At 38.0% G+C, this 11,095-nt stretch overlaps 2 protein-coding genes across 5 annotated transcripts in view; one reads left to right on the top strand and one right to left on the bottom strand.

Annotated features, from left to right (window-relative positions):
* Window positions 1–4,733: 4,733 nt before the first annotated feature.
* On the top strand, window positions 4,734–7,647 carry LOC105568252 (putative acyl-CoA-binding protein). Of its 2 annotated transcripts, none has more exons than XM_012023755.1 (3): window positions 4,734–4,933; window positions 7,028–7,142; window positions 7,227–7,647. In XM_012023755.1, exons 1-3 carry the CDS (start codon window positions 4,925–4,927, stop codon window positions 7,364–7,366), a joined length of 264 nt encoding a protein of 87 aa, XP_011879145.1. In that variant the 5' UTR covers window positions 4,734–4,924; the 3' UTR covers window positions 7,367–7,647. The 2 variants fall into 2 exon arrangements, with proteins under 2 accessions (XP_011879145.1, XP_011879144.1); XM_012023754.1 differs by lacking the exon at window positions 4,734–4,933 and adding an exon at window positions 4,968–5,150.
* A 93-nt stretch (window positions 7,648–7,740) lies between these two features.
* LOC105568251 (dnaJ homolog subfamily B member 6) overlaps window positions 7,741–11,095 on the bottom strand; it is an 11,927-nt gene continuing 8,572 nt past the window's right edge. For 2 of the 3 annotated variants that reach the window (XM_012023751.1, XM_012023752.1), the window contains exons 4-7: window positions 10,228–10,404; window positions 9,304–9,562; window positions 9,087–9,176; window positions 7,741–8,729 (exon numbers count right to left, since the gene is read on the bottom strand). In XM_012023751.1, the coding sequence (XP_011879141.1) occupies window positions 8,558–8,729; window positions 9,087–9,176; window positions 9,304–9,562; window positions 10,228–10,404 (698 nt within the window). In that variant the 3' untranslated portion in view covers window positions 7,741–8,557. Of the gene's footprint in view, window positions 8,730–9,001; window positions 9,177–9,303; window positions 9,563–10,227; window positions 10,405–11,095 lie in introns of all 3 variants that reach the window. The other variant, XR_001009423.1, reaches the window with a different exon arrangement.

The following is an 11,095-nucleotide window of genomic DNA, read 5'->3' as shown; positions in this document are numbered from 1 at the left end:
TGTCAATATTCTGAAATATTCTTTTTTTAAGATTTCTCAGTCTTTAATTTCTGAAAAATATTTTAAACTTTTCCAAATCTTATAAAGATTACTACGTCTGAAATAGTAGGATGAGAAATCATAAAAATCTCAGACTATTTCAGAATTCATATCATATGAAAAATTCTAGAAGTGATATAAACTTTCTCGGGACTTCTGAAAAGTGTATCACTGTGTATAAAAAAATCTGAAAAATTTTCTAAAAACTTATAAAGTTTATTAAAAAATCTGAAAAATTCTGAGAAAAATTTTTCCCGGCGTAAAATATATATTATTTTCTAATCTAAAAATAAAATTGAGTCTTTTTCAATTAGTTTATACTTTACGTGTTAGAATGATGCTATGACTACAATTATAAGACACAATTTATCTGTTATCATTATTTTTCATGTTTACCTATTTATTTACTATTACCAAATGCGATTGTATCCGTATCATCTAAATTCGTATATTTGTGCGCAATCGTAAAAATGTTCGTTATTGCGATTTTTTGTACGCTAAAAATCAAAAGTCATGCTTTATGTTATAAATGTTTTCTTACTGTGCGTAAAATGTAGTATAATCATTGCACCATAGTGTATATATTTATGTACATGAAAAGATAGAAACGAAAGAAGGAGAGAGAGAATGTGTGCGTATGTGTGCATCTGTGCGTATGTATGTAAGAACGAAAGAGGATAGAGACAACTTGTACTTTTAATTATCATCACCAAGTAACCAATGGTTATAAAAATACTAAGTATTTTCCATTCCTTTCTCTTTCTCCTTTCGTCTATCTTTCAAGAGCGAATTTGGAAGATTTTTCAATTTTTCGAACAAGTTTGTAATATGAATGTAGAATATATAATTATATAATGCAAATTATTATATAGAAAATTAGACGCAGAAAATGCCAATTACAATTTACAGCGGCGTGTCTTTGCATTCTTTCTTAATTTATATACATATAAATCTCTCTTCTTTTTCGGAGCAATCGTTGCGTAGTTGCGGAGCAATCGCTGCTTTTGCGAACCACATTGAAGAAAGACTACCATCCGCACGTGTGTTCAAAAAATGATTTTTGAAAAATAAAGTATTATTCAAAATGTTATTCGAATGTATAAGGAGCATGTAATACATCCTGAAAGTTAATCATTATTTATATTGCCCCTTTCCTGCATTTTAATATACAGTCAAATAACAGAATTCAATTGTACAATTTCATGCATTTTGTTAAGATTTAAGGTGGCTCCTGCCTAAACCGACCAAAAGTAGAAAAAATTGTAATTTAAATATGTTGTAGTTGCGAGTTTTATCTATTAGTACGCGAAGTTTTAGACCCGGCTATTGGTGAAATAAAAGAAAGGAAAAATGTTAAAGTTGTACTTTTTAACATAGAAGTTATGGGTCGATCACAAAAAATGATATCAACATAATAAATGTCACAAGAATTCAAATGCGCTATTAAATATATGAGATTACCGACCTCTACAAGCAAATACTTATTAGTAAAGTTAAAAAATATAATGTTTTGAGGGAATCTGACAGCTGTTTGAAATTTGAAAACGTCACATATGTGTAGCGAAACTCGAATGATCAACTAATCAATCGACCATTTAACTAGTGCCACGGGTTCATGTACGTCACGCATTTAATTTCTCGGGTAGATATTTCACTTTTTTTTCTATATTTCAAGAATTATAGTCATCATAGACAGACGACGCGTCGAGAAATCGAAGAACATTAAAAAGTATACGAAGACATGCATACGGTAAGCATACATTTCTGATAAATTTTTCAAAAATATAAGGCAAATTTATTTCGAGCATAAGCATATTTTTCAGAAAAATAAGACCAGGTTTGTATGAGATTTGATAGTTTATGAATTATTATATGTGTAATAAAAAGAAATATATATATACACATTTTATATACAGGGTGATATTCAGACCACCCGTGTCAGGCAATTTTCTTACAAATGTGACATCGCACGAAATCTACATATAACATATAATCAAATAAATTGCAATAAGTAAAAATACATTTTGTTATGCTAACGCGATTAAACCTGATCGTATTTTTGCAAATATAAGTAATTGAATTTTACACATTAAATGTGGTCTGCAACGTCGACCATCCAATCAACCTGCCGTGAAGAGAAGCTATCAATGACTCATTGGGGACAGCTAAGTGTTTGCAATTGCCAGCTAAGCAATTTGAAGTTTTGTTCTAAGATAGCTAGCCATTTCTTTAAACAAAAATTTTACAAAAAAATATACACTTTTGTCAGAATTGTGTGCAAAAGTATATTTGACCTGAAAGACCCGGGATGTAATCTACACGTACCAAAGTGTAACGTTCAGAATTAAAAAGCAACGAATTGTATTCGAGAAAGACTCGTTGAGGTTAAGCATATTAATTAATTGGATGGGTGGCAGCTATACTAAAATTCGAGATGCGGTAACGATCACGAATAGCTAGCTGGTCGCCACGAAACGCTTGTTGTCAAGGGTAAAAATACCGCAATACGGTGCAGCGCGACGCGTTGCAGCATACGAAATGATCGGACATAGTACTTTTCCTTCTATGATATGAGTCTATCTTTATTCTTCCATTTTCGATTATCGTCTCGGCAAACTTAAATCAAATGTGTTACGTGATGCGCGTAATAAGACTCTAAGCCGTTCCTCGCGCCACTCGGAACTTTGCGACAGACATTTATTCTTGCACAGTTATGAAGGTTGAAACTAATCTTATTTCCTTTTTTACGTAATCTCAATATCCTGATTGTCGAGACTCTTCGATTAGAATCGTATTTTTTTTTTAATATCCAGAGGAAAGTCCTCCGTTATGAGATGGGTTTCTAATATGATTCAAGTCAGCTTTTGCAAATGTTGGGAGGGAGTTCATTGTTTTCCTTGTCGCTCTAACAATGAGTCGCCGGATGCGCGTAATGCAAGGCGCGCCAACGCTCTTTGTCTCAGAAACGATTGTACAAGAGTGAGATAGAATAACTTTCTCGACTACTGCCAAGGCCCTCGTTTCTTTGTTATTGCAAGAAATAATCAGAAAATCGCAACTAATTCTCAACTTTGATTTCAAGCGTTCGCTTTTGCCCAACTATTTTACCTTTAATTTATTCAATCGTTTAATTGATCGACACAGTATCAGGGCATGTTTTTCGAAAAAGCATTGTTTTTAAATTTAGTATATTTATTATTTTACTGTGTATACGATAGTCGTGACAATTTATTCATAGGCGTTTGACTTGCGTACTTGGTATATCTTGCATGACTGTTCACACAACGGTAACAAAATTATCATCCGGCTTATTCAGTAGATTCAGTACATACTTTTACACAGATGACACTAATTGTAAGAATTAGTAATTGTAATAGAAGATTGTGAAACTAATATAGAAGAGAGTCCCTTCCCTTACGGAAAAAACACACTCAAGTTTTGAGTGTTAACACTCATTTTATTATTCTGTCAGATTTAATTCAGTCTACATTTTCATTTCAACAATTTAACAGTATTTCCGCGACTGACTGTAACAAATTGGATTCCACAACTAGTAGACAGTGATTTGAAACCATTGTTGACAGCCAAATAGGGATTGGCATTTTCTTGCCTCTCATTGTCAATGATGTGAGTGGGATTTTATTTATTTTAACCTTATATCTAATTATTGTTAACGCGCTACGTAATTTTCTGAAAGAACAATTTATAACACACATTATTTCTGATCTCTGCCATAGCCTCTTAACTCTATTCACACTTTTTGTCACACAGTGTATGATCATTGTAGCAGTGTAATATTTTACCACATACGTTTAACACGATCTATCATTTTAATTTTAACATTCATTTTGCTATATAACATAGACAATATGTTGAGGAAAACTTCAACAAAACTTTCGACTTTGCAAGTCGAAACACGCACAATATTTTATCTTATCATATTTACGACTAAATTGTTTATAATTATTTATATAATAATAACAGCTATTATTAATATTTTTAACGCTAGAACCGCGACTTTTACGTACAACGAATGTTTGTCGCATTTTAAATTACAGCAAAGTGAAAGTCTCCGATATATTTTAACAATACAATTACGCTTTAAATATAAACTCACACGTGCATTCATTTGTATATTTTTGTATTACACATTGCAATATGAGGGACACGAAATGAGATACGAAATAAGATTCTTGTTTTCACCGTTTTGAGTGAAGTCGCCACTGTCGAGTGGACTTGGCAAACGCGAACCCAGGAGTCTTCAAAATAGATTTTTGAATTCATTTATAAGACACTTGGGCCCCTGTGTAGATTCCATTATCCGATTCGATTCTGCGAATGTAATGGCTGGGCGAAGTTTAAATTAAATTTTTAAGCAAAATGGAGAAAAAACGGCCTAAATAAAACAAAGCTACCTCGCGTTACTGCTGGTAGTTTGATATATCGAGTAAAGCGTGAGAAGAATATTTTGCACTTCGGAAGAATATTCATAGAACTGCGTGTGCTATCTGGGCATTGACGTGAAGCAAAAGTATATTAAGCGCAACATAGCACACAGTAAAAGTGTGCTATTTAATATGGAATTCGTAATTCACAAGTAAGAGATATTAGGGCGTACCCAAGGAGAAGAAAAATGATGTCAATTTGATGTCATTGAGCTAATTTATGTCAAATTTCGGTCGATACGGCATCAAATTGACCAAAGCTTGACATAAATTTGGTCAATATTACGTCAAAGTGACATCATCCCGACTTTTTGTTCCCCTTGGGGCACGTTCTAAAGTGCCAGAACGTACTAAAGTACCCGTGTAATTGTTAACAATGTAGCACCATTACGAAATGAGCCAGCAAAGGCATCGAACCATTTATCGATGTGGTCTAAATCATGCCAAAGGTCAGTAAAGCTCGCGATGAAAAATTAAGCGCCGCTTTAAGCGGGACTAGAGGACCACGTATGCCGCGTGCTCGGCCACGTATGCAGTCGCCTCTTATCGCGGCGTCTGTTGACACGGGTGTGTCGTAACCTCTCTGTACTATTCTCTCCGCCGGCGTTCGCGGTCGTCGTAAGTTTTTGCGAGCACCCGACACCCTGCATCATGTCGCTGGACGAAGTAAGAGCAACGAGCGAGCCTCGTTCTGACATACATTGCGGCTCGAATGGTATTTCGCACGCGAAAACGGAGCGCTGGAATCCGCCGCTCCCCTGCAACGCTCCGGAGGGCGTTAAATTTCCAAGAGCGAGTGAAGTTGGCAATTAGTTCGCCAGTTTGATCGATGGGATCGGTGACGTTCGTATCGATTGTTCGTTTAAACGCGACACGCGATCGGTTCTATATCGAACCGATCGTTACCTCCAAACCTATTTTCAAACCGGCGACGTACTAACGTGGTACGCGGCTGGGATAGTTTCGTTAATCCCGGAAAGGTGAAAAACTGCTCGCGTCGGTCGAAGGGGGAGAAATTCAGCGGAGTCGAACGACGATACTTTACAGAGATGTGCCGAGTTCTACGTTAGAATAGGTTAAGATTAGGTTAGATTAGCCGACGCATACTCGCGCGCGTGCATAGTCTAAGACTAAAAATATTTCGATGAATATCCGAGAATTTTCGGCCGCCGTAATTGTCCGATTGATCATTTGAACCCGCCGTGGCCGCTCGAGAATCCAAATTGTAATTTATTGGAGCAGCCGAGTTTGTGCATTTGGATGTAGTCGAAGTACAACAAATTGAGCAGGAAACTAATCGCTAAGATTTATTGAAATTCCGTGTACCTTTCATACATCTGTCTTATACTTACACGTAAAAGGATTTGTATTTTACGTATTTTATAATCGTACGATGAAAACAAGTTAAAAAAAAATATGTATGTTTATATCCCAGACAGCAGAACGGGTGGGCGTAGATTCACAGACGATTAGTTTTGAGGAAAATCTACGGAATTTGACGAATGAATATCTGAAAAATTCTTGAGGAATCGGCCACAAGCAGTTCGTTATGGTGCATGTAACTTCCTCAAGCATTCTCGTCGTATTCCTCTATCGAATCCCTAAACAATTGTTATTCAGGAAGGGAGAAAACGCGAACAATACTTTGCTACAAGATTCATTATGTTATGTACACATGCGGCAAACACTTTTAAAGTCGGCCGAGAAGAGATTTTTTAAGTGTCTGCTGCAGATTCTGTCTTGGACCATAACGGAATATAAACAGATTGGCTGCGACAATTGAGTAAAGCCTGCTAGTTCACAAACAGTTAAACGACGTATGCTATTTAAACGTTTACGAAACGGCGCAGATTCTGCTCACTTTCTACCGACAATCTGTTTTCAGCTTACATCAGCAAGCATTTAGTGTACACAGACGATATCGAATTCGTTGCCTACTGCCTGATGCGTTGTCATATCGCGGACAATTTACTGACCGGGCGTGCATTATATATAAACGCACACTCTGAGGATCTCTAGAGATGAAAAAATTTAAACCGAAGAAAAGAAAAACCGTTTTTCAATTCCGATAAGAGAACCAACTGTCCTATACACGCTCGAATCATTGCTTTAGTTATAACACAATGTTTTCCACCGTGGAGAATAAATTCTAACTTAGCGATTAGTCTTCCATTCTGTTTCTTACAATTGCGAGATTCGACTCTTCATACATTAAGATCTGAATCAAAATTTTTGACATTTAATCTTGAGCAACAAGATAATTCGGTGAATTGAAAGAATATCGATCGCAGATCGACATCGTGTTTGTAGCCTTAATACACACACTGAGATATCACTCTAATTAAATATATGATAATTCTAACTGTGATACAGATAAAAAGATAAGAATGTGTTAAATTATACACCGTTGGTGTACGATACTTTGATTACTTTGCTACGGTAAATTAAATTGCTTGTGATTGCTATTTTTAACAATTCACCGAATAACGCGATAAGTGTTTCCTGCTTATCGAGTGATCGTGAATACACTTTTCTATTTTTAGAGATTTGAAAGTGCGGCCGTGGCGGTAAAGGAACTGGCTGCGCAGCCAGAAGATGAGGATTTACTCGAGTTGTACGCATTATACAAGCAATCCACCGTCGGCGATTGTAACACAGGTACGTTTTTATGGAATTTTTGCGTCCAGCCCATTATATTATACAATTGCAATACCTGTAAATCTTCTTTTCTTTTTTTTTTAGAAAGACCGGGCATGTTGGATTTCAAAGGAAAGGCGAAATGGGACGCTTGGAACGGTAAAAAAAGCATGGGACAAGAAACGGCGAAAGAACAATACATTGCTAAAGTGGAGGCATTAATCGCTTCGATTGGAAAGAAGTAGTCGGCTCTAATGAACGTGTACACGCGCACATAAATACTCGCGCGTGATTTCGTTCGGTCGTTCTTCGAAACTTTTTCACTTATATCGATGGGAAAAGCACCCGGAATATTATAAATGTAATTCGCATGTGCGAACAATCAGATGTATTGTATAGATAATGGTGCAATGCTGACTTTATATTTAGCCATTTACACAAACGCGCACCTCTTTCTGTTCTCCGTTTGTATGAATTTTTGTATCTGATGATTTATTGGTATCAGCATAAAGCTACTTGTCGCATATATCTCTGTCGTAATTGCTTTCCCCCTTTCCGCAATTTGATATCTGCCGTTTGCAGTAGTCCCATGCTCTGACTTTATACTCAAGATCACTAGTGTATATTAATAATGTATTTCTATAACATCTTTTTTTCCTTATCATTATATACACATACATACGTAAATACCTAATCGAAGGAAATCCGATCAAAAACGATACTTCTAACATAGTCCTTCAACAATGTACCTCGGCGCATATTTAGCTAAAACTTAAATCTGTAATAACGCTAGAGCCAACGACAATAAAAGTATGCAGCGACGAAAATAAATTATATTATTAATCGATACGGAGATGCATAAGATACTTTTGTCGTTTTGAGAAATTATAAGTGCTTTTTTTGTCTGCATCAGTTCTGTAACCTAGCGATAATCGAGGCTCAAGTTAGCATCGGTTACGTCATACAACTAGGTAGAGACAAGGCAGATGTTACTTGTAAATTAGTCTCGATTCGCGGCGTAAGCGATACGCTATCGCAAATACCTAACTACGTTCAAACAACTCGCTTTTACAAAACTAAACGACTCAACGACGACGACAAATAGCGGGCCGCTTTGCTCTCAAAATTAAAGGTCGACGAATTATTAATTTCTTTTTTCAATGAACTTTATTATACGAACCGCGTGGATATGTCAAGCCAGTCGTTTATAGAATGTTACTCTTGCCCTCTTAATTTATATAGATTAGCGACACTGTTCTTTTATTACGTACCAATTTAATTTCTTTTGTCGGATAAGAAGTAATAAGATTGGATAGTTACATGTGTAGTATCAACAGGACGAAAATTTCTCCGGGGTCAAATCTGCCGAGTATATCAGGAGCGCGCACTCGTCGACTTGGATACACGTAAGGAACTTGAGACAAGAGCGAAGCAATTTATTTCCTCTTACTTCTATCGTGCTTCTTACTCATGTGCGGATGGTGACGCGTCTTTAGTTTGCTGCTAGCTTTTAGATAGTCGCCGTTGGTCGCATTCGAGCTGTGGCTACCCATCGTGTTATCGTTGACGTTCTCACGGACTTGACGACTCGTCGATGCTTCGTCGAACCTAACACACACACAAACAAACGAGATGACGGAAAATTGGTGCTCGTGTAAGAGGCAATTCGCTCTTGTTTTATGTAAATTCCAATTATTAACGCTCCGATCACTCGGGCTTTCGAGAGCCTATCTCACTATCATCGATTGTCAATTTCGGCGAGTAACGCGCGGTTAAGAGCGTGTCGACTTATGTTACGTTCTTGATGAAACGATGGAAAACGATTCTGCGAGGGGAGGAACTGTGTCGAGAGATATCAACGCGGATACAAGTACTCATACTCGTTTACAGATGTTCAATCGTGACGACAGGAATTTCTCAATTGCCAAGGAGAGATCGTGCGAATGAGATGTGTTTTAACTGTACGTTATTGACTGTGGCACGCCATTCACTGTCTTCGATTTCAGTACATCATTTTCATAAGACATTATCGTTTCTTTCCCATTTTCAAAGACTCTGCAAAAGACAGGAGAAAAAAAATGTTAGAAACACACAATGCGAAAGGGACGTAACGCCGTCGAGTCTTACCGGATAGGAGCGTACACATTGCGTAAGACGCACATGTCGGACGTACGAGACTTACTTTTTGGTCGTAATTTTCTTTCCATCGATGAAACGAGTCGAGGTGCTTGTACGTTTCACAGCATTGCCACCGCTCATTCCGTCGAAACTAGTAAAAGTGCCGAAGGAAGTGAAGTTCCCTGCGGCACCGGGATTCTCCATTAAATCATCAAACGGCAAACGAAAGCCGAATCCAAAGGGCCCGAAGAAAGAAGTGCTCAGACTGTTATTAGTCGAGGGACCATGCCTCCCCCCGGCACTTCTCCGGGGGCCACCAAAACCTGCAAGATTCAATATTATTTGCGAACGTTTCTCGTAACTCTGGTAATCTTATTGTATCCTATCTGGATGTATTTGTATTATTAGCTACAGTGTTAGGGTGTGTTCCCATTTTCTCTCATTGTCAGTACCTCTGACAGTACCGAAACGGCTGTTCCCATTTAAACCAGCACTCCCAATGGGTCCGAGCACTCAGTATCAAAGGAAAGGTGTGGATAGTTGCATTAAAAAAGAAACCCCGTTATGTTATTACGAAAAAAATACTGAGATTTTATTTGGAAACAATTTTCTCAGAACCTGAATTTGGTAAAGGCGTCCAGTACTGGCAGTAGTACTGAGAGAAAATGGGAACACACCCTTAGGGCCATCGCACACAAAATTACATAGCTGCATATGCACAGCACAAGAACCGTCTAAACCAACGAGCATCGAGTATCGAATCGTCATATTGATTTACATAACATGCTCATTGGTCCAGATGGTCTTATGCTATGCATATGCGGCTATGCAATTTTGTGTGCGATGGCCCTTAGGGTCGATCCAGACCAGCTTGCATAGCGCATAAGGAATCTGATTGGGTGCATAAGGAAATAAAGCAATCAATTTCTTTATGCATATGCTTATGCACCTGTGCAAGCTTGTCTGGCTAGACCCTCTCCGAACTTACCGGCGAACATATCTTCGAACGGTATCCCATCGAAAAATTCTCTGAAAACTTCCTCGGGATCCCTGAAGACGAATGTGCCGCCGAAGTGCGAATCAAAGTCATCCCCGTGGCGTCGTTTGCCTCCAGGCATTTGAAGACCGTCCTTGCCATACTGATCGTAGACGCGTCTCTTCTTCTCTAAAAATGTCGAAGCGAAATATTTATTATTTGACCGTTGGCTGCTGACACACCACCTCGATTCCGCTCCTTTCAACCAAAACCCAACAAGCGAGGCTTCTGCAAGGCTTGCCAAAGGTTAGTCCAAAATATCGACGTGTAAGTTTGGAGTGTAACGCGAAAAGAGTCTAGACGACAATTTATATCGTATATCGTTCCCATGTATTAACTATGTCGCTTAGCTTGACCTGTAGCTAGCTAAGACGCATTGAATTTTTCATCAGGAGTATAACTCTCTCGACCAAGTTATAATTCGCTAGCTGTTAGCACACGCTGACAATAGAATGCAGGCAGGGGTTAACTGCAACGCGTTATATAGTTATTCGATACGATACACTAGAGAAAGCTCGCAAAATTTCTCCCATTGCCATTTTTTCAAAGAGCGATCGAATGTGCGTTGCGCTTCGATGTTCGTACTCGGCGAAATCGATCTCGATCCAACTATTTATAGATTACGGATCAAATTCTAGCACAATCTTCATAAATAGCCGTGTCGCGCCGTAATTCAACTTGCAACTCAAAGTTATCGAATATTTCAGCCGTTGCGTACAAACGTTTCGCGCCAGTTCTCGGTGACACTTGAATCCTTTCGAAAGAAGAGGAGAAGAGACGCGAAAAAAACCCAGATTGCAGCACGTTATTGAGGTAAGTT

Source organism: Vollenhovia emeryi, unplaced genomic scaffold, assembly GCF_000949405.1.
Source record: "Vollenhovia emeryi isolate VEMERY1.0 unplaced genomic scaffold, V.emery_V1.0 DF939130.1, whole genome shotgun sequence".
NCBI lineage: Eukaryota > Metazoa > Arthropoda > Insecta > Hymenoptera > Formicidae > Vollenhovia > Vollenhovia emeryi.
This window is presented reverse-complemented; position numbering and strand designations above follow the sequence as displayed.